This window comes from Diadema antillarum, unplaced genomic scaffold, assembly GCF_040938485.1.
Source record: "Diadema antillarum isolate AM-2024a unplaced genomic scaffold, OU_Dant_1.0 scf00000146, whole genome shotgun sequence".
Classification (NCBI taxonomy): domain Eukaryota; kingdom Metazoa; phylum Echinodermata; class Echinoidea; order Diadematoida; family Diadematidae; genus Diadema; species Diadema antillarum.
The window spans coordinates 1,418,727-1,441,065 of record NW_027271035.1 but is presented as its reverse complement, the minus strand read 5'-3'; the positions used below and the strand labels follow the sequence as shown (position 1 = coordinate 1,441,065).

Below are 22,339 nucleotides of genomic sequence, written 5' to 3'. Positions count from 1 at the left end.
CACTAATGTCTTGGCCAAATTTGCTTGCACTGACCAGCACAGACGAATAATTGTAAATAAGGACGTGCATACACTGTAACATGTAGGCCTTCCTCTTCCTCAGACTCAGAGTACCTGGCAAGTTTAGCCCAGATGTGTCCTTCACTCCCCGTTGCCTGGCTCACAGACTGTATGTTTGTATTCAGCAGTAAGAATAAGAAGCTGCCAAACTGTCGTTTAATCCCACTTCTGTATCTGCTGTGGATTCAGAGTTTATTCAAAGTCTATGTACAGTGTAGTCGGTCTGCCTTCTGTGCTTTGGCACCTAGACCAAAGCCTTTCTAGCAGTTATTGTTGAATATTGGTTGTCTCTCAAATCTCGACACAGCTTGTTCTTTCAGGTCTGATTAACAACAGCTAACATGGAAACAGCATAAACATAATCTACTGTAAATTTGTCATTACAAAAATAAAATAAAAATACTAATAGTAATGATAACTAATAATGTGGTTTGTGGATGGAAGTTTCACTGCAAGGGAGGGAGCGACATTATCTTATTGGAAAGTGATCCAAGGCTGCTGTGAATAAACCAAGAATTACAGGCACAAAAGGCACACCGCTCCCAACACCAATTACACTGTTGTACATTAGCTGCAATATTCTGCATCAGTAGTACATTGTACCTAAAATGAAAAAGAAAAGATGAGTGGGGACATTGTACCTACTAATTACATTAGAGCACAAATTGTATAGGCATGGCCAAATCACAGCTCTGGCACAACAATGACAAACTGTACAACTGTATGCTAAGAATTAATGTCTACATGAGGTGGGTAAAGTGTTGTGATTCAATCCATTGAAAACCGAGCAGTGTGCATAGAACTGTATGATGTACGTTTAAGAGAAGAAGAGAGAAATCTACAGTACCTTAATTAAAGGAGGTGCCGTTCTTCCCAAAACATTCAATGTTAGTTTATGAGTAGGCCTATTGATTGAAATATTGATCAAAATTGCACTGCTGGTGTTGGCACTTTTGCATATTAAAGACAATTAGATTTGGATCATGTGGTTTGTTATGGACTCAAATGGCACATCATACATTGTGCGTCAAACAGCACTTAAATTTGAAGCATCAATCAACGCTCCGGTAAACACTCTCATTAACATTCTTAAAACACACACAATCAAGTTGAAAATATCCTAACACGAAATAAACAAGAATTTAAATGTGTGACATGTAAAAAATAGCAGGCCAACTGCAACTTTAGGTAGATGTTTGTGTGCACACATATACCACATATACCACATATTATATAAATATATCATCAACAAATAACTGTATACCAAGGTAGTCTTCTTACCAGACACTTGTGTAATTTGTATCTCAGATGATCCATAGCTTGGTGAAACTCCCTAGACACTATCGGCCTCCATGAGGGCTGTCCTCTAAAACTACCGACCCACTGCCGTCATGTGACTAGATTCCTGTAATTTCCAAAAGAGCAAACAGGAAAAAGTAAGAGCAAGGCACAAGTCAATACCATAGACTTGTATGTGGTATGGGTATGAACAAGCAAAATAATATAGAATCTCAAATGAAAATGTGCACATTTACATTGTATTTTATATTCCATTCTCTATACACAGAACTGTATCTACAATCAATCACATTATGGAATTTTTTGACAGGATAATTCTTCAATATCTTATTGTCTACAAGGTTTGATGACTCACTCTGAATCACACACACACACACACACAAATCGGGAATATAGGCCTACCCAGTGGATGACAACACAACTTCACAAAGAACTCATATTCATACAATTTTGTACAAATGTAAATAGAAAGATAAATTCATACAAATGTAAATAGAAAGATAAACAGAGATAGTTGATACAGTTTGTAGACCTTAGATAGACAGATAGATTTGCATAAAGCAGGGAGGTGTCTCACACCTCCCTGCATAAAGCATAATATGGATTTAAAAAAAAGACAGAAAACTACAGGTCAAACAGACAATGTCAATAATGACAGAAGCATTGAGGAAAGCATTTATTATAATTGAAAGCTCTTCATTTTCTGCACAAGAATTCCCATTGCCCATACTGTAGCTCATGAGGAAGATTTATGACAAAAGAGTGCATGAATTTAGCAGCAGCAATAAAACCACATGTAATGACTTCAGAAAAAAGATTTAGGGTCAAGAAACACAAACACATGTATGTACATTGTAGGAGATTCAGTTGGGGTGGGGGTGGGGTGGGGAAGGAGAGGGGGTAGGGGATAGGTTAAGAATTGGTGAAGCAGTGCAGAGGCTAAAATTATGGTAATTTATGTGCCACATCATACTGTAGGCATTGGGGGACACAGAATACACCCTTGCCCCAGGCTCTGCCACATGCATACTTCATGCTGGCTGACTGTGCAAGGACCCTGTATGCATGGAGGACATGTAATTCTGCTCTCTTCATCCAAACATGATAGCAGACACTCAGCATGAGTCACAAATGACACCCAATACAGTTTAATTCCCACACTCAACTACAGCACCCCACCCCCTTTGTACTCTGTCTATCATACAGTCTGTCTCTCCATCTGTCTGTCTCTTTCTCTTTCTCTTCTTTCCTTTGTCTTTTTTTCCTTCTTCTGGTTGGCTCTCCTTTCTTGCTTTCATCTTTGCCCTGAATGTGCTAAATCCCCTTCTCTTTTCACATTATCGAATTGTTGAATTTACTTGTATTTTTCTCCATAATCACTGCAATACATTTAAAGATAATGTGCCTGAAGACAATGTCAAACTACAGGCTTTTATTTTTTGTTTTTCCTCAGAAGTACTGAGATCTAGTTAAATTTCACTGTTACAATATCACTCTCGTTTTGATGCAAAGCCTACAGGCCAATAATTTAAACAAACTTCACCCTAACAAGCTAGACCTAGTAATACGGTCATTTTGCAGCATGATATTGTATGTATACTGATACAATACTTTGTGCCAAAACGTTTTTCTGTTATACTTATGTCCATTGAAAATTAGCATTTCAGGTGTAAATGTACACACTTGTATAGTATAGGCACATAACTTGTGTACATTTGTAGGCCTACACATGTAGGCCTACAGTGTACATGTACACCTGAACCTACAAGTTACGTGGTAGGCCTACAGGGTGCACCATGTGCATTGCTGCATGATGAAGAAATACATCGTACATGTACAACTGTAGGCCTACCACTTGAATTTCTGTATCGGATAGATAACATATTACACAAAATTTCTCATCAGTTACCAGGCATTCGCAAGCAGGCCCACATATCAAAGACAGCAACTAAAGGCACGGTCAAACTGGCAATAGATTGTGAAGTTTAACCGCAAACTTCCAGCAAAACTTCCCACTCTAACTAGGGATATTTCCCTAACCACCGTCAAACTTATTTGTTTGCGGGCGGTGTCTCCTTTTGTAGGCCGAGGCTATTGTCATGTACAGATGTGCATTGTTACGTCACAATCACTAGTCATCGCAAGGCGCGCTCTTTCTTCTTTTTTGTGCCCGCGTACCAATGACCCAAACTTAGCGATCTTAAACTTTTTGACCTTTTGCCAGTCTGACCGCGCCTCAAATAGAGCTTATGATCTAGTCTGGACCTCTTCATTACAATTTAGAAGAGTGAGACAAACAAAATCCTCTAATGAATGCCGATTTTGCCAGTATTCTATGAAGAAAGAGGATTAACACCCCCATATCAATGAAACACATCATCCACTATAAACAAGATACTATTATGCATGACAGGCTCTCTGAACCCCTAGAGAGGTTTTTGCTGTGACGTATAATGCCTGAATGATCAACCACTTCCATCTTAGACACAGAATAGGGGACAATGCCCTATCCTACTTTTTCTGCTTTGATGAACAAAATAAATAAATAAAGTTCTTGCCTCCTACTTCACAAATTCGCACAAAATTCTAAGAAGATACAGCTTGGTCACGAGGAATTTCTACAGGTTAAAGCATTACTAACCCACTTTGAAATGCAATTCCACAAACTCCAGCTTAATAGCATATTGCAGCAGCACCGTGATATTCTAAGAATATTGGGTTGTGGATGGTATTCTAAGCAATGCTCTTATTGTACGAAGCACATGTTTAATATTGACCAAGGAATGAGTAGAAATCCATGCTCTATGTTACCCTAGTCCGATAGCCCAGGAATGTCTTATGGACAGTTAATACTCAATCAAAAATATATGATACATGTACTGTATGTAGAATGTGGAAGCATGCTCAATCGAAACAGGGAGGTGCTAGAGAAGGAGAGACAATTACTGCTCTCCTTTGAAGTCATGCCCGGCACCGCCGAGAAGTCATGCGTTCAACTACAGGTATTACCCATGTGCTCTGACAAAAGAGAGCATCAATAATCGGTATTATATTTTGGATCAAAAATTTGTCTTCCACTGATTGGTTAAAAGAGCTTCACGTGATTGTAGGTATTTTGAACTATTTTAGAGTGTTTGTGTGTTTGACACTCCATGAAGTACTATTTGCAAAATGACGTCACTTTTATGACGACATTTTGCAAATAGTATACTATTTGCAAAATGATGTCACAATCACCCTTCTTTACAATCAAGTGTACCCGTCCGCGTCCGGTCCCGAATTCTAGTGTTCAGGTGTGCAGCGGCCATACGAGCGCTTGGATACATGCGACGGGCAACTCTGGCGGTGCCACGGCTACTACGTTTTTCAATTTCCGATCTCTCGCACTGTTGCGTATTGCAGGCGCTGCGCTGCCGCCGCAGTGCGGCTAAGCCTATGGGGCCTATATAAAATGATTTTCACTTTTTATTCAAATTTTTGATCCAAAATATAAAACAAATATACTTTGCCTAGTTTCGAGTTTCTTGTTAAAACTATGGGCCTCGGTGACTCCAAACTAGTACTATTCACTTCGGGGCTGCGCCCCTCAGTGAATAGTACTAGTTTGGAGTCACCTCTGCCCATAGTTTTAACAAGAAACTCTCAAGGCCAAGTATATTTGTATACTAGTGCTCTCACATCTAGAAATACTTGCCCCTACTGCAATTCGCTCTCTCTCTCTTTCAATGTGATTGCAACAATGAATTCGTGTATCTTAAGTTGGAGCAGCAAATCAAAATGCAGTGCAAAACTGGAACACACTTTAGCAGAGTACTTTATTTGAAAGATCAAAATATCCCAGATTAAAAGATAGAAAACTAACATGCGGAAATGTGTGCATTATAGAAAAATATTAGGTTTGTAAGAGGGCCTAATAACCGATGTGTTGGCTCAGTGAGTAGAGCGGCTGCCTTCACAATCGGGAGGTCGTGGGTTCAAACCCCGGCCGCGTCATACCACAAGACGTTAAAAGATGGGAGTTGCTGCTGCCTTGTTTGCCGTTCAACAGTTGAAAAGGTTAGAGCAACGTCGATCTGGCGCTGCTCAGTGGCTGCCGGGCCCACGATCAATTGGGCAAAATGAATTTCCATTCTTGGACAATAAAATTTGGAGTTTATATCCAAAACAATTATTAATATTATTATTATTATTATTATTATTATTATTATTATTATTATCATAATTTGCATTTCATTTCGATCTGCGCATTATGAAGAATCTAGAAATACATGTTTATGATATTGAATTCTTTCCTAAACTATTCTAAATCAATTCGAGCATTTCATTTAGAATTTTACGGTGAAATAAAGCTTGTAATTCAACGAAAGGTGAAGTGCGTTCTTCGTCTCCGAACTTCTCTTGCAACTAGAGCAGTGCCGAACATGACTGAAAAGCGTGGTGGAATGCTAGACATCCCATTGTAACACCTTGAACCCAAACATGTGTTTGCATGAATCTATTGAGTTGCCACTCCATCTCTGTAACACCTCCCTGATCGAAACAACATCATGAAATCTTTTTGAAGTTTGGCATTGAACTATTCACAAAGAGGTGCAGGTATGCCAGTTATAACAGTTTGAGAGAGAGGACCATCTCCAAGAAGCTGGTTTGTACACCGAATGAAAAGACCTGAAATTTGATACTGCTAGGGCCTGAATTCTGGCTTTTGCCTGGAAATGGGTATCCCTCAAGTCGATGTTATCAGTTCACAATTTCCCCTTGATTTGCGTGGGGAAAAACAAAACAAAAACAAAACAAACATACTTTTCAGATCCATGACTCAGGAACTATGACCCTTCCTCACTAAAAGTCATCATTTCTAGGTAACCATAGCACAGCGTCACAACAGATGTGTGTGGGTGGATGAGACATTCAGAGGCCACTGAAGCTACAGATATCAACCAGCTCTTTGCAAAAAGAAAAATTTTGGTATTCCATGACACTTTCTTACATCTGATTTTCTCAAGACCTATACTAATCTGTGTGTTTAATTCAATTCTGCTTCTTACAGCCAGTTTGGACATGGTGCACAATTGCAAAATAAGCATGTGACAGTATGCAAACAAGCATGATTGTGCCGCTGCGAGGAATACTACGCTGTAGTGTCAACCGACAGTATACAATGTAGGTCAACTGTGAGGCACGCAGACATTATCATACAGACAGGGGATTCCAAGAAGGCGTGTCCTTACTTCTATCTCCTTGACCCCAACCCGTCCCCCTCTCTCTCTCTCTCTCCCATGGGTTTTACACCTTGACCTTTTTTACTGTATCGATAAGGCTCGAATAATTCAATGATTCTCTACAACCATGCTCTACAGAGCACAAAGGTTTGCTTTCAATGCTTTGCTGGGCACATACATGTATCCACTGACTGTACAACAAATGAAATGTTCTGCAACTTCACTGGATGGTTCCGTGACTAATGCAGGGTCCAAACTGCTCCAAACTTGGTAAAGAAATGTTCTTACATAGGAGGTCTAGCATTGTTCCTCTTTTCTTTCCTCCTTTTCCTGTCCCTCAGTGATATCCTGTTCTATGTGCTTAAAGTCAAGAGTTAGTCTAAACCTGTGAAATATCTCAAATAGGGAAATTGCACCACTTCATAATTCCCACTCATTAATTTAAATCTCCTGTCCACACAGTAGTACCTATAGCTGGCAACTTTGCAGCAAAAGCTACACTTATTAAAATGCTTTGATGCTAAATACAATTAACAATACTTTCACAGAAAAATAATTTCAGGACATTTTGCACAATAGAATTGCTTCAATTTTCCAGATCTATCCAGGTGGCAGAACAGAGTGACATTGTGGTTCTCTGCGACAAGGAACAAATAACGTCTGTCTGTGTGTACACTCAATTGTATTCTTATTTGACACTTAACCTCGGTGCAGCTTCACTTCCTCCCCTTGTATGAGATTCGGCATACAGTAATACCGTGTGTGCCAAATCGCTTCCCTTGGCTACAGTATGATGAACATTGGCAGTACTTTGGCAGTCTTTTAAAATAGGAAAATTCAATCTAAAAAGACTTGCATCACAAAGCAATATCTAATCACAATAAAACTGACACATCTGAACACTGCACAAACTCTACGTACAGCTGTACATAATGGAAAAGAAAAATCTAATTAAACATGAATAGAATTTTGCAATGCAATTTTACATACATAGACTGAATGGCATATTGTCACAGAATCAGACTGCACATCTTTGTGAGAAAAATCCAGTTTTCACATTTTTTAATTCAAACTTAGCTTTTTTAATGATGGGGCCTATGCATGAACAATATCTGTATGTTTTTTGTTTGTTTGTTTGTCTGTCAGTTTTAGTAGAGACAGTACAACTGTACAGTACCAGTATGCAAAATTGTTGGCATAATTACTGATACACCTACACATGATGAAATGCAATTCACTGAGGAGGGGGAGGCCGGAAGGGGATAAAATAAAAATCCAGCTTTTCCATGTAGGCCCTACATGTAATTCCCACCAGTTCCCACTGAAATCCACAACAATGGACTGACACGCCACAGGGCATGTGGGAGTATGGAACAAAAGAGGAAAGATGCCATCGATCTAGAAAAGTTACCACACAGCTGAAAGACAAGGTCAATACAAGGTTATTTCAAGACTGTACTGTACTGCACAGGAGAAAATCACTGAATGAACTGTCTACTGTATGATGTCACTATTGTGCATCCATGGACAGTTCCCCATTCTAAGGTGTCTATATCCCGGTTGAACAAACTATTCTGTATGACTGGCACTGTCAGATAATGGCTGTCAGCCTTTCAAAAATGACTTCATGATTACATACACTTGTACTCACCTGTTGCACAGCATGTAGTGAACTGTCCTGCGGTTAATTGGGTTCAGCATACATACTGTGAGTTAGGGTCACATGTTATTCAGCGTAATCTTGGAAGTTTTAAACTTCAATGATTTTATACCTTGCAGTTTTAAACTATGACGCGCGTCCATACAACACCTTACAACGATTGTACGTATCTTTAAAATTAAATGTTCAAGGAGAGCCCAACTTGGTGATTAAACCACAGGACCGGAAGAAATACATACACACAGTGCTAGGGATAAACCTGTTCATGTTAATGATGCAGTAGTGTACAGCACATGCTGGATTCTGACCTGGAAGCTAAGGAGGTACTAAAGGTGCTCATGGAGAGGTCGAACGACTTTTTGAGTTTGTTGGTTTTAAATACAATATTGATATCACTAGAACTACAATTGTATGATGTATCATATCCTACAGTACCACAACACCAACATGGGATGATAATGCAATGGGCACAAATTGCAACTTTAGACTTGGACTCAGAATTTACAACTTTGTACCACAAATCATTTGAACAGAGTCGGCCTACTTGTATACATGTAATACTTCAGAAGTTGTGGCACAATGTGTCACTTTGTGTCTTTATGTGTGTGAATGTACATGTATGACAGCACTTTTTATAACCGAGTGCTGAACCGGAATACACCTGACTGTATTAAATGTACCGGTACAGTATGTGCACTTGAATACCTCGGTTATGACACACTGCATTGATGCTTATGCAAACTGCTACATGTATACTTTCAGTGTGCGCTGCAATCTGAAAAGATACAGGTTTTTCGCATGGGTGTGAGCACTGCGCTTTAAAAATGAAACAGTCTCGCTACACGCTCGCTTGCTTCCTGGTCTACTGCTTATCTCACGAGGCCGACAGCCCAGGCAGGAGAGAGATCAGCCAACCGGGAAATGACCCATCCCTGCCCACTATTAACAATGATATGCATCATGGTGTGATGTAACTGGTGTCCGACACCATTGTATGTACACCTTAAGGTTATCCACAAAGTTCTTCACAGCGTCATACCCAGGTGTTTGGGTCTATTTTGAATGACGTTCAATTGTTGCTATACAGCATTGTACGACTACTGTTGCATGAGAAGTGGTGAACTATGAACACAATAACAAGATGTAAGAAATAAGATAAATTAAGGTCTTTTTCATCTCATCTCCAGTATGTTTAAAAAATGATTCCCTTTTTCATACGGCCGTGAAAAACAAAATTGATAAAAGACTAACAGCAAAATATGCCTGAAACTCATCTCTTAACTTCTTCCTCAAGGGTATAGTAGACTGGCATCAAAGAAAGTGTATGAGTTTGAATGACTCAACAAATCCCTGTATCACTTGCAGGGCCTACACGTACATCTAAGCAGTATAATCATTGTTTTTTTCAAGGTCGGCAATTTGTGAAAGTTTTATACTGCAAAAAGGCTGTCAGCTGGAATTAAAAGAATTTTTATGCCACAATTTTTCTGGTTTTACCATATTGATCGGCAGCCCACAATAAAAAATTGAAATGTGACCTTCACTGCGAAAACAGAGGACAATGATCTGAGGATATGACACACTATCACATTGTAGGTCATGGTTTCCTATAGACTAACTACCGGCATTGCCCTTTTCTAGTCTAATCCAGTCACTATTGTTCATTGTGACAGGGCAAATTTACCAGCCAAATTTGACCTGGTTTGATTGTACAGCAGAGAAGAACTGTGCTCCTACAGGTTGTACAAGTGTCTGTCTATAAATTGCACATCAGCCTCCCCCTTCTCTCTACAATACTGTTTAGAAGGTACATGGCAAAACAACTCGAAACACAAAAACAAAATTCAGACAAGAAATTGCCACAATGCATACAGTGTAGTCCATTCTGTGTTCTATTTCAACTCTGAAATCTTACAGTGGACCTTGTACATAATGTATAATCTGTACATGTAGGACACGGGCAATTTGCCATATCTTTCTGGATGCATTGCAAATCATACTTGTGAGTACAAATTCACATCAATTACAATACAGTGAGTTTTGTACACAATGTGCATGCATGTTCTCTGTACAACCATATTTAGAGGCCTACAGGTACAGTGTATGTGTACAACTACACTGTAACGCAAATTACTGATCTTTTCTCTCTGGTGAGAGCGCATTCAAACATTGATCAGTGAAAAGAGGTCAACTTTGGAGACTGACACTCTCTTCTGAAATGCCCATTTCCTAAATGGACTTACGTCGAGCACATTAAAGCTGGTAATCACTTTAGACTGCTTTTACTGGAACAAAGTGCATCTTTGAACCCCTCGCACCTCTCCCCCGCAATTTACCACTATAGGGGTAGCATCTTCTAGAAGATGTACAGACAACAGTCTACAGTACAGCAGCTGTCATTTTGCATGGTGTCAAAGAAACTGCAACTCGACGAGAGTGCACGTACATCACCAACAACTACAGTATGTACACTACATTTTAGTTTTTACTACCATAAAATACAAATATACTGTACATTTGTACGCACAAGTACAATGTATGCTCTGAATGTGTAGGGCCTATGTACATACAACTAGTATCTCTCATAATCTCCATATTGACACACACATTGATGGATCGGTCTTGATACTGCATACATACCAGTGGGTACGGTTTTGAAGTGGCAATTGGTGTTTTTTAGTCCATACAAACATTTTTGCCCCTTGGCATTTTGATACCTAGTGCCAGTAGACAGTTCTATGTCTACATGTACCTACAAAGCTGTGCATTTGTATGGTGTACACTAATAATAAAGGTACGGCTTGTACAAAATTAAATCAATTCATCTGGACTTACTGTTTTAATTCCAAGACCGGTTTCTTGTTCTCAGAATTAAAACAGTACCTGGTACAGATGTAAGTCAAGATGAATCATTCTCGAAATTAAAACAGGAAGTCCATATGAACTGATTTAATTTTGCACCGTTTTTTAACGTTACCTGGATGAATCAGAACTTACACCAATGGATATGGTGTACATGTACATCGTACATGTACATTTGTATGCACACTGTATAACTGTATGACAGCATGGAGAATACAGCATCCAGTGTACCAAAGACTAGCTACACATGTACCAACACAGCTGCATGTGCCCTACAGGTTACAACACAGTTTGTGATATGTGGAACATGACGCTACAGTGACACACAATTTCATTTGCTATCCATAAGGTGTGTGCTGTCACATGAACCCCTCCCTCTGCTACAACTGTATATCAAGTCCTGTCTGTTATCTATGTGCACTCAGCTGTGAATTGTACACATGTACATAAGGTATGTATTTTGCACGCTCTTCATTATTAACACACTACAAACATACACGTAGGCCCTTCAACTCCTGGTAGAGTGGTAATGTAAGCATGACTCTTTGTTTTAGAAATTCGGTCAAGGGCATGCACAAGTATGGCACATTCTTCAAAGTTTAAATGAACTCTGGGCAGCCATCGTTATCATTGTATAAAAGGCATTTTCAGATTTTTTGTTTATTTGTTTTTTAGAGAGAAAGAGGTCCATCTTCCTTGATGACGCATTACTTACAGTTGTAGGTACACTATTGTGAGACCTTGCCAAAATTGAATTTTCAATGGCTGGAATTATATCTTGCAAATTTAAACATGATTGCAAATGGTTGCTACAATGTAGAAGCCATACATGTATTACACCTAATGTATGATGCTGAAAATCGATTCTCACTGCCCAATCAGAAGTTCAAGCAATCATATGATACATGTAAGCAAAACTTGTGAGTATTTAGAGTAAACAACTGGAATTTACGATGTTACTTTTTTGTTGAAGAAAAGTGATGCAATGTATGCATGTACAATGTAGCCTATACATTATGTTCATACAACACTACTGTCTATAAGGTTGTGTAATAATAGCAAAGTGAAGGCATTTTGGGTTTGAGACAGTTTTGTAAGACTAATGTTTTACATGTAAACACCTACTGGCACTGGTACTGGTTTTAATAACTGCTCTAGCCTTTGAAGCGCAACAGTGTACACTGTAGGAAGTTAGTTTGTGTAGCAGGGCTGAATGAATTTCACTTTGTCAGTCCCACTTTAAATATACTAAAAGGAAATTTCTGAGACAAGTACATGTACAACTGCTGAAAAAAAAAGTCTCAAGGACTCTCAAAGGTGTACATGTAGGCAGACATACAATTTGTAGGCCCTACATTTTTGTCTCATCAAAATGTTCTGGGAGGATGGGTGCATAGTGATAGAGACATCTGATGGGATCAAGAGGATTTCCTGCTTCAGGTGGAGGGGGAGATTCCAAAGAAAGATGTAAAGTGTTTGCATCCAATGCAATGCTGCGACTTGTGTTCCCTTTGTCTGTTCATGTGATGTGAGTGCGCTGTCTATTAAAGTAAAATGACTTGATCGCAAATGGGATTTGCCTAAAAGCACTGCCCACTTTAGTTAATAAATACAGCAAAGCATTTCATGTGAGTAGCATGTCTTTAAATATACAAGTGTACTGTATGCCAAAAGTCGCTGCACCACTAGCATCGTACAGAAACATGTTTAAAAGCAACTCAGGTTGTGAAATAAAAAGGCAACATGCACGTAAATTATATATAAAAATGTACATGTACACATGTAGGCGCGTTGTAATGCTGCAGTAGAAGGGGAAATAAGACTTGCAGTTGTTGTTAGTTACTTCAATATTCAATTACACTGCCAAGCTACTGTAGTTTTTACACTAGTCAAAGCCAAAGATAACATACAGTACTACCTTTCCAGTTGTTGTGTTATAGAAAAACAATTTCTCTTCATTCTCAAAGCTGAATATCAGTACACAGTAGAATTCCTCCTCTCCCTAAACCTCTCCGTCTATGACCTTCATCCTGCTTTCCACTTTACAGCAGGTTTTGTTTCCTGTGAATAACGACCAATGCATTACTCAATCAGTGCATAATGAAATATAACACCTACAGACAGTAATACGATCTTATGATGCAAACTGTCGTGACTGCAAAACAGAAAGTATGCAAAATATGAATGGTATACAGTTGTAATTGACCTTACAAAACAAAGGTCTACACTACACCTGTACAGTAATCCCCATGAAAAAGTACAGTATGTGTTTATGTTCTGGCCACTCCTACAAAGATGTAAAATGTAGGAACCCAATGTACTTACTGTATTACAGCGGTATCAATTCTCTAAAACCCCACTGCTCTGTTAGACACTGTATAATACATTGCAAATGTGACAATGTTCCCCTGATTTCTACTACACATGATGCATTGTGTACTTGTGCAGACACATGTCTACATCAAACAATACACTAGATTTGGCTGACAGCACACATCACTGAACAGCAAGATGCGTCCTTCTTGCAGGAAGGCGTCCCTGCTTCTTGAGATACAGTTCTATCCTCCAAGTCCCCAGGGGCTGGGTAAGGGAGCATGATAGTCAAGGGATGGGCCACTGACTTTATCTATATGTATAGACCTTGCCACATAAAGGACTGAGAAGATGCGCAAACACCAGTACCGGCAGATGACAATGCTGTCAAAACTACAAAGCAACAAACAGTCCTCCGTTCAGGAGCATTTTATCCAGCATTCGTTCAATAGCTTCTTCATACAGTGTACGAGTACATTGCACCATACATACTGTTCATGTGCAACATGGCTGGCAGTGTGAATATCTATCATTGAAATCAATGCACAGAATTCAGCCAGCATGCAGACATCACAAGAAGAATACTGTATGTACAATGTACACGTACATGTAAAATATGTACTTTATTACATCTAATCACAATTATCAAAGTTGGGGTTTGGCTTCACACAGCCTTTCAGTAATGTAATTTGAACTGTAGGTCTGCGATATATTTTTACTGGGGAAAAAGAAAATCGTATTGACAAGTAGCGTAGGCTATCCCTAAAGATAATAGTAGAAAAGAAAATGTTCTGAAGAACATCATTTTCTATGATTTCAAAATACCACAATACCAATTCTCCCTATCCCACATATGAATGCAAACATTTCATCGCTAGCAGTCAAATCCGTACGCAGGCTGTACACTACATGCAAATAATGAATGCAGTGATCTTACGTACCCACACGCGTCATGGGGAGGTTAAGCAGGGTCACATTTTCGCTGTTTAATTGTGCACTTCTGGGAATGCAGAGTTACTGTGTAAAAGGCATGCGCAGAGCGTACATTTACATGTTTATGCGACAATGAGAATTACAAGGTAGTACAGTCAAAATCTATCATAACAAACACAGCTATAGCAGTGCGCATTTTATAGGCAACTCTTTTTTCCCCCATTACTTGATGTTAAATCCTGATTTTGCAATGACAAATGATCACAGAAAACTTTTTTACGATTTGTGATACAATTTGTCACTTGATATGGCAAATCTGACTGTGTTTCTATGGTGTGATTGTCATATTTTCAATATAAAGTCCTCCAAAAGAATTTGCAAAGAAATGCTGGTATTAGACACTATGTTTACTGAAGGCCTGTGCTTTTCTTTATCACAATCGCATTTTGCTGACAACTGCCACTCATGTGATACAATGTATGCTCGTAAATGTTATAATTTGTACATGTACAATGTAGAACCGTTAATACTGTGCGTCCTTCTACACACACCACTCCATATGTTTTTTCCACAATGATCTCCTTTGACTAAGCCATCCCTTCAAGTCAGTGATGGACATCCACAGCATTGGTTTGACACTGTTGCTATTTTGTTCTCAAAAGAACAACCAATCAATACTCCTAACAACACCTGAAGCCCTGCACAATTTCAATGCACACACTGAATGCCCTCTAGCGCCCCCCCCCCCCCCAAGAGCTAACCGAGAACGGAGCCAATACAGAATAGCACAATGTACACTACATGTATTATGTACAAAGAGTGTAGCTGTACATCAGAACACCCCCACAAAAGAAGCAGGAAGTCCGTTATTACTCCAATAGAGTTCAAGATAAATTTGTATCATTTAAACATAGTAGGTGGCTGTCTAAAATGCTACATGTAACAGGCCAAGATACATGTATGTACACACGTGTATGTACTTTCTGCTCCACTTTGAATATTTGTATTTCTGAATAAATGCTGATAAGCCCTGATAAGAAGTCTTCCAGAAGACTAAACAGCTTCAAGTACATATGTGTACATATCTTATGTATGTACTGTAGTCATGCATACAAAGCCAAAGTTCACATGCAGCATACACTGTACATGCATATTAGTGGAGAGATGCCCTACTTTGGCACTCATCATGGACTTTTGAAGATGCAACAGCATTGTTACTGAAACTGCACCATACCAACCTTCACTACTCAACTGAACAGTATTTCAAATAAACACTTAACTGTAGAGTTAGCCAAGAATAATCTCAAGAACATGTTGTACATCGTATTTTATATCATGCACCTGTATTTTTTTTTAAATGTATAAATTGTAAAGAAATATGCAAGTTCTGTGAACACAGGAGCAAGAAACCAGGAGCACAAAGCAGGTGTTGTTGATTTATTTTTTCTTTCAAGCTATAAAATGAATGTAACCAAACATGATCAGCTAGGTTGATTTCTTGACACATTAAAAAAAAAACAGTTATGTGTGAGCATGTGTTTTTATAACAACTCTGACAATATACAACTAAAAGAACAGGGTTGTGGTACATTGTAAATAAATGACTAAAGTTTTTGAATGTGTCATGTTCAACACCTTGATGTGTAAGTTTGTGTTATTTCATACTTTGTCTGATTCCTTCATGTCTCAATGTTTCCATGCCTTTGTGTGCAGTTACTTTATATGTAGAATACTTTGCTTTGCAACTGTGCACAACTGTCTATTTTAAACAGCAGTTGACTCAGTATATGTACTGTATGTTCAAAAATGCATTGTTCGTGTCAAGTACCAACTGAATAATTCCTTGTCCAATGATATACTTACTGAGAAAATACTATTTGGTACAAACAACCTTATTTGTACAGCATTGATTGGAATGCAAAGAATGCAAATACGGCATGGACAAATTACAATGAATGTCCTGCGAGTGGTGACTCACGATTGATGGTAGAACAAGTAGGGCAAGTTTGACAGAGTTGCTTTCTGTGAATTGCTCATAAAACTGATTGTACAGCCCATGCTCAGTGATTGGTGACTGGTTCAGCTTTGGAGAAGGAAGTAGATTGTAACACTGCTTGGTACATGCATGTGCATGATACTGTACACGTGTGTACACGTACACTGTAAATTTTGTATGCTTCAAACAGTCAAGCATGGATCTTCTTTTCATCTCATATCAAATTCATAAAGTTCATCTGGGGCTGTGATATAAGCATACAATGTATTGTCAGAGTCAATCAAACTCCCTTCATATTCTATACTCCCTTCATATTCTATACAAGAGTACTGATATGAAATTATTTTGTCTCCTCCTCTGCTAATGGAGTATAATCTGACAAATTGCTTGTATACAAGTGTATGCTACATTTACAGCATGTTCCTGGCAGCCATGGCAGTCGGACAAACGTGACAGGCCGTGACTGCTGTGGATGCTGTGTTATAATTAAATTGGGTGAATGCAAGAAACATGACAGCATGTACTTGTAACAGGTCATAACAAAAATTGGAAGCGGTCCATAGTGGGACACATGAAAACTGTGTCTTACTGTATCAGATGTGCGTACTGGTACACACACCTTGTTTACGTACCAACTGCATACCAGTGATATAATTGTACGTATACAGTCTGTACACTGTATGAGCCTGTGCGTGGCATTCATGTTGGGATCAGAGTTATGTAATTTCGGCAAGGTTTTTAAATTTGTGAAAGGCACCCGACTAAAAAAAAAGGGGAAAATAAAAACTGAGAAAAATATGGGTATATGGCATTATACACTATTCTTTAATAGCATTTGCGTGCTTCTATTTTCCAGCTTTCATCAACTGTATGATAAAATTGATTCTTACTAGATATTACAAGTTGGGTAATTTGAAACATATTTTCAGCTAAGCTCTAGTATCACTGATAAAACAGAATTACAATTCTAAATTCCGCATGCATTTCCAGTTGACTGCTTTTTACAAAGCACACTGTGAGTGCACATACACACAATTGTACTTGCTCACTACACTGTGAAACTGGTTTCATTTCTTTACTGTGGACAAATAGGTATTTGTATTGAGTGATCCTTTTACCCAATACAGAAAAAGGAGATTAATGGGGCTACAAACATATGCACACAATAACTGTCCACTCTTAATTTTCTGGCATGCTTGCATTTACCTTGAAAGATTAGATATCACCGAAGCATACCAAGCTGCTCGTATGCACAAATGAGCAGTTGGTACGCTTCATGATCTTCTGGCGTACATTGTAACTGCCTCCTTGCTCATGTCAGATACATTGTAGGTCTCTTTTCTTTTTGACTGATCAGCTAGCAAGTATTTTGGTCTTATTGTAGGAGTCTAACAAGGGTCTTTACATATATATGCTGTACTTGCATAGTTTAGCTTCTACGTTTACTTAAAAACCGTAACTTTGAAGTTTCAGAGGAAAAGGGTTCCAAGAAAAGAAATCTTCATTGACACATTGAAAACACTTGTATCTTCAGTTTGGGTCCCTTGTTGATGTTGACACATTTTACTGGACAAGCTAGCAATGTAAACAATGTGCAACAAGCCATTATCTGTTCATGTGCATATCTCCTTCTGGCAAGACTTCCTTTATATGTGTACATTGTATGTCCCCCTCCCCCCACTCATACAATGTTGGCCTACATGCTTGCACCCTACCACTTGCCAAATGTGTGTGAATGTGGGCATCCATGCCTAAGCTAAGGAGGGTAGGGTAGTATAGAGTGGCATAGCAACAGTTAGTTGGGGGGTGTATGGAAGTTTTTTTCTCCTTCTTTCTACCAATTCAAAAACAGCTGTGCTTAAAACTTTTCTTACTTGTACATGTACACGGAAAAAACAACATCTGATATCAGTTTCCCTGCAAAACATTTGGGTCCAGTTCTGCAAATACCGCTTTTAAATCATCATGACTTCTTTAATAGGCCTTCATGGCAATACTGTTTGCCTAGCAGAGGAAAAAATACATATTTAATTTTTTTCCCCCAAGATGATCCTGTACTATTAGTAAGTGGACGGCAGGCAATGTTTTCTGTGCCCATTAAAAAAAAAAGGGGGAAGACTTCCTTATACCCCCCTCTCCCTAATCCACCCCCCCCCCCCAGCCATTCATACTCCACCACTTGCCAAAATGTGTGTGAGTGTATGCATCCGTGCCTAAGCTAAAATGGTTCAAAGGTAGTGTACATTGTAGGGTGGTAAGGCAAACTTAGTGGGGAATAGAAGGAAGTCTTTCCCCAAAAAGAAATTGACATGCTTCGATATATAATGCAAAAAGAGTGAAATAATATATATATTTTTTCACATTTAATCTCAGATAAGGAATTTAACACTAGTTAAAATTGACTGGAATTTAGATCTTTCCTAATTGTCAGATTATTTAATACAAACGGTCGACAAAAGTGTCAATATCATCTGCATTCATGACTAGTTTGGATAGCCAGAATACTATATGTGGTTATTTTTGCGAGGGTTTAATTTTCGCAAATTTCGCGAATCACAGTTGGATCGCAAATTGAACAACACGCGAAAATGTTGCCATACACTGGAGTAACAATACATGCAAGATAGCGTTGGTGTCAATTCGTGAAATCAACATCTCGCAAAAATGTCTGTCACCTTCTAATTCGCCAAAATATCTGTACGCGAAAATAACAGTTTATACAGTATTACATATTGGAGTACACGTGTACTCGTACAACATACAGACTGTACAGACTATAGGTGTACAGATATTTCATTAAGACTAGGGTCCTACTTCCAGTACTGTACATGTACACACAAGAGAGTTAAACTCTGGACTGCTTTTGTTCTATACGTGGGACTACATGTATTAAAAGCACACTCGATGCTTGTTACCAGTTAGTTGAAAACAACAGGAAATCTCAAAGGAAGCCTCTCGAAAAGGTTAGTCTGCAATTTACTTATCGCTAAATTAGGGCTTTGATGGACATGACTGTATACCAAGATATGACTAGTTTCATACATTTTTTTTTTTTTTGGGGGGGGGGGGGTCAATCAGAATTGATGGGAGAGAGTACTACAGGTGCAAAGAGCTGTCTTCTGCTCCCAATTGTAAAAATGATGTAAAATGAATAATTTTGTGAGGTTTCAGGGGAGGCCGGAAACAGGGCTACGATGGAGGGCACATGTTCTGGTTTGCATCAGACACAGTGTATATCGAGACATGCATTCACTGCACACGTGCAATCTGTAGGTGCCAACATCGGAGCCTCTACTTACAATTCAATGTAATCGTGCGTACTGCCTATTTGCCTCATGCCGCAAACGGGGAGCACTCCCTGTTGCAAAATCTGATGCTTTGCCGCGACCCGGCACATAACCTGCTGCTAAGAGGGACATGCTGACTGCACATCGCCTGGCCACTCTTGACCACGCGAATCTCCATTGGTATTGAGCTTATCTTTATTAATATTATGGGTGCCCTGTGTGTTGAGTGAGTTGGGTTTGCCAGAGTCATAATTGATATTAATTAGTGATCTTATTATTTCTTCTCTATCACAGATGGAGGAAGATTTGCCACTGTTGCAGAGAGTTAATAATAATATGCGGCAAATCGGGATAGAATCTAGATTTCTAATTATAATTAGGCCGACACTATTCTACCCATCACATTTACAATAATTCATTTAGAGAAGGTACACTGTACATGTACAAGGTACAGTAACATTCAAATTTGAATCCCAAACAATGAAGGACATGTGCTCTATTTGACAAGTTTGAAAAATGTTGTCCTCTTTCATTTCACACTGGTTAAGTATCTAGAGTAGAACATCTAATTGAAAGCAGGGTATATCAGTATCAATCTGTATCACTGACCAAAGACCAGTCTGTATCTTGCTGTCGGGGATATGTTCCCAGAGATTACATTAGAACATTGCAGTAATATTTACGTCTGGCTTCATGAAATCCCCTCCTATGGATGAGGAGGAATGTAAAAGCAAAAAAAAAAAAAAATGATTAAAAAACCTCCTCCAGACAGACAGATTTTCTGTCACTAAGACTAGAGTCATACAAATTTACAGTGTCTTAACAACACAGTTCTGACCAGAAGTAGAACACATATCAACGATAAAAGATCTTTGATAGAACCTAAAAACCTAGTCCGTACGGACCGTAGGGCAAGACTTCCATAAGTACCCCCCGCTATGTGTCGTTATGACTGTATAGCTAAGTAACGAATAAGTTTAGGTGGCTTTGTGGGATTAGGATTAGAGTTTACTCAGTTTAAGATTAGGGTTAGGGTTAGGGTTTATAGAGTTAAGGTAACACTGATCTCGGTGTCCTACTAGGGAAATGCGGACTTCAGAGCCAGAGGAAGCTCATACAAAATGTAGGTGTAATAGTACCGGTAACTGATACTAATAGTGGGGGTACAATTGTACATATGGAAGTCCTTCCGACCATAGTACAATGTAAAAAAGTATTTAACAGACGCGTATATTTTTTGGTGACCTTCGGCTTTGTCTTTGTTGTCAAAAGAATTGACACTACCAAAGTAGGGTCCGCTAGGGCTTTGACAGTTGACCGAAGAAAAATCAGTCTGTATTTTGTTGTCAGGGATATGTTCCACAGAGACTACGACTAAACACAGTGACAGAATACTACAGTGTACGTCTGGCTTCACAGAATCGCCTCCGGATGGAGGAGGGCCAAAAGTAAAGTAAAAGCAAGATTTAAAAAACTCCCCTGAACAAACGGAATTTTCTGTCTAGAGTTCTAGCTAGCTACTGTTAGGGCCTAATATAATTTATAATCTAACAATGTTAGATTGTCATTTTTGGAATACCAAACATAGATCTACAATAAACCAAAAAAAAAAAAAAAAAGCTGCCATCTCGTCGCACAGTCTCGTGCTACAGTACAAGTACAACTTTCTAAATTCTTCTTCTTCTTCTTCCAAGTTAGTGCATCCCTCTTGCAGAGTATGTAACGTTACATTTTAACATTCCGAAAATGAGCCTCCACCAAGGACCATCCCATGTCTTTCTCCATACACAGTAATTTACAACTTTAAAACAACTAGATTCTAGAATCTTTTCTACAAGCAAAATCGTCTGTTGTTTCGTTACGATACTCCATGTGCATGTCGTCAATATTTTTACTAACGTTTAGTCACCAGTCACAGCTACAGTTGCATTGACATTGCATTGCGGATGACACTGGTGCAGGGCGTGCATACTCCGCGCTGTCCTGCTACAGTAGCTGCTCCTCTCTCCGACCCAATAAATGCGACAGAATTGTCTGACAAAATGAGAAGGCAATTTGAATCCCCAAAATTACAAAATCATTCATATACACAAACTCTTACCTCATCATAAAGGAAAATCCATATAATTCCAGATGCAGTAAAGAAGAAGAAGGGCGTTAATACCCTTTCCAAGCCACAACGGTAGTGTCGTGCATAGCTATTCATGCAGAGTAGTGTATTCAAAAATTGTTCATGACTTGCCCTACCAACGCCGCGCCCCGTGCCATCTCATGGTACATGGTATCCTTTACGTGTAAAGAAGGCATATCATTGTACATGCGATATAACACTGATGCACAGACGGGCGCTTGGCTCGGCAGCAGCAGGAGCGGTATGTGCGCCCCCATCGTCAATGCAACTTTAGTGGCGGGGGGGGGGGGGGCGGAGGGGATTGGAGGTCGTCACTGACCCTTTTCGTTTTGGACGGCCGTGTACGGACGCACAACGGAACCACGGGCTCATAAATTACCATAGCATCCTGGATCCTCCTGCTGCAATGCATCTGACCTTGCAAGAGAGCCGCGAGCCGGTCCGGCGTGTGAAAGCACGAGCTCTTTGGGGTCATATGCAAATTAGGGTGGTTCCCGAACGCCAGCAGCCGCCGCGCAGCGAAGCGGAAAAAACGCACAGCCGATTGCCATCCACGCAACGGTTGATCGATCGGAC

General features: G+C 39.3%; 1 protein-coding gene across 1 annotated transcript in view; it reads right to left on the bottom strand.

Moving 5' to 3' along the window:
- Window positions 1-21,873, bottom strand: part of LOC139721664 (alpha-N-acetylgalactosaminide alpha-2,6-sialyltransferase 5-like) — a 71,490-nt gene extending 49,617 nt beyond the window's left edge. Inside the window, exons 1-2 of the mRNA XM_071632994.1 lie at window positions 21,734-21,873; window positions 1,342-1,465 (exon numbers count right to left, since the gene is read on the bottom strand). Coding sequence (XP_071489095.1) covers window positions 1,342-1,377 — 36 coding nt within the window. The 5' untranslated portion in view covers window positions 1,378-1,465; window positions 21,734-21,873. The remainder of the gene's footprint in view (window positions 1-1,341; window positions 1,466-21,733) is intronic.
- Between the last annotated feature and the right edge of the window lie 466 nt (window positions 21,874-22,339).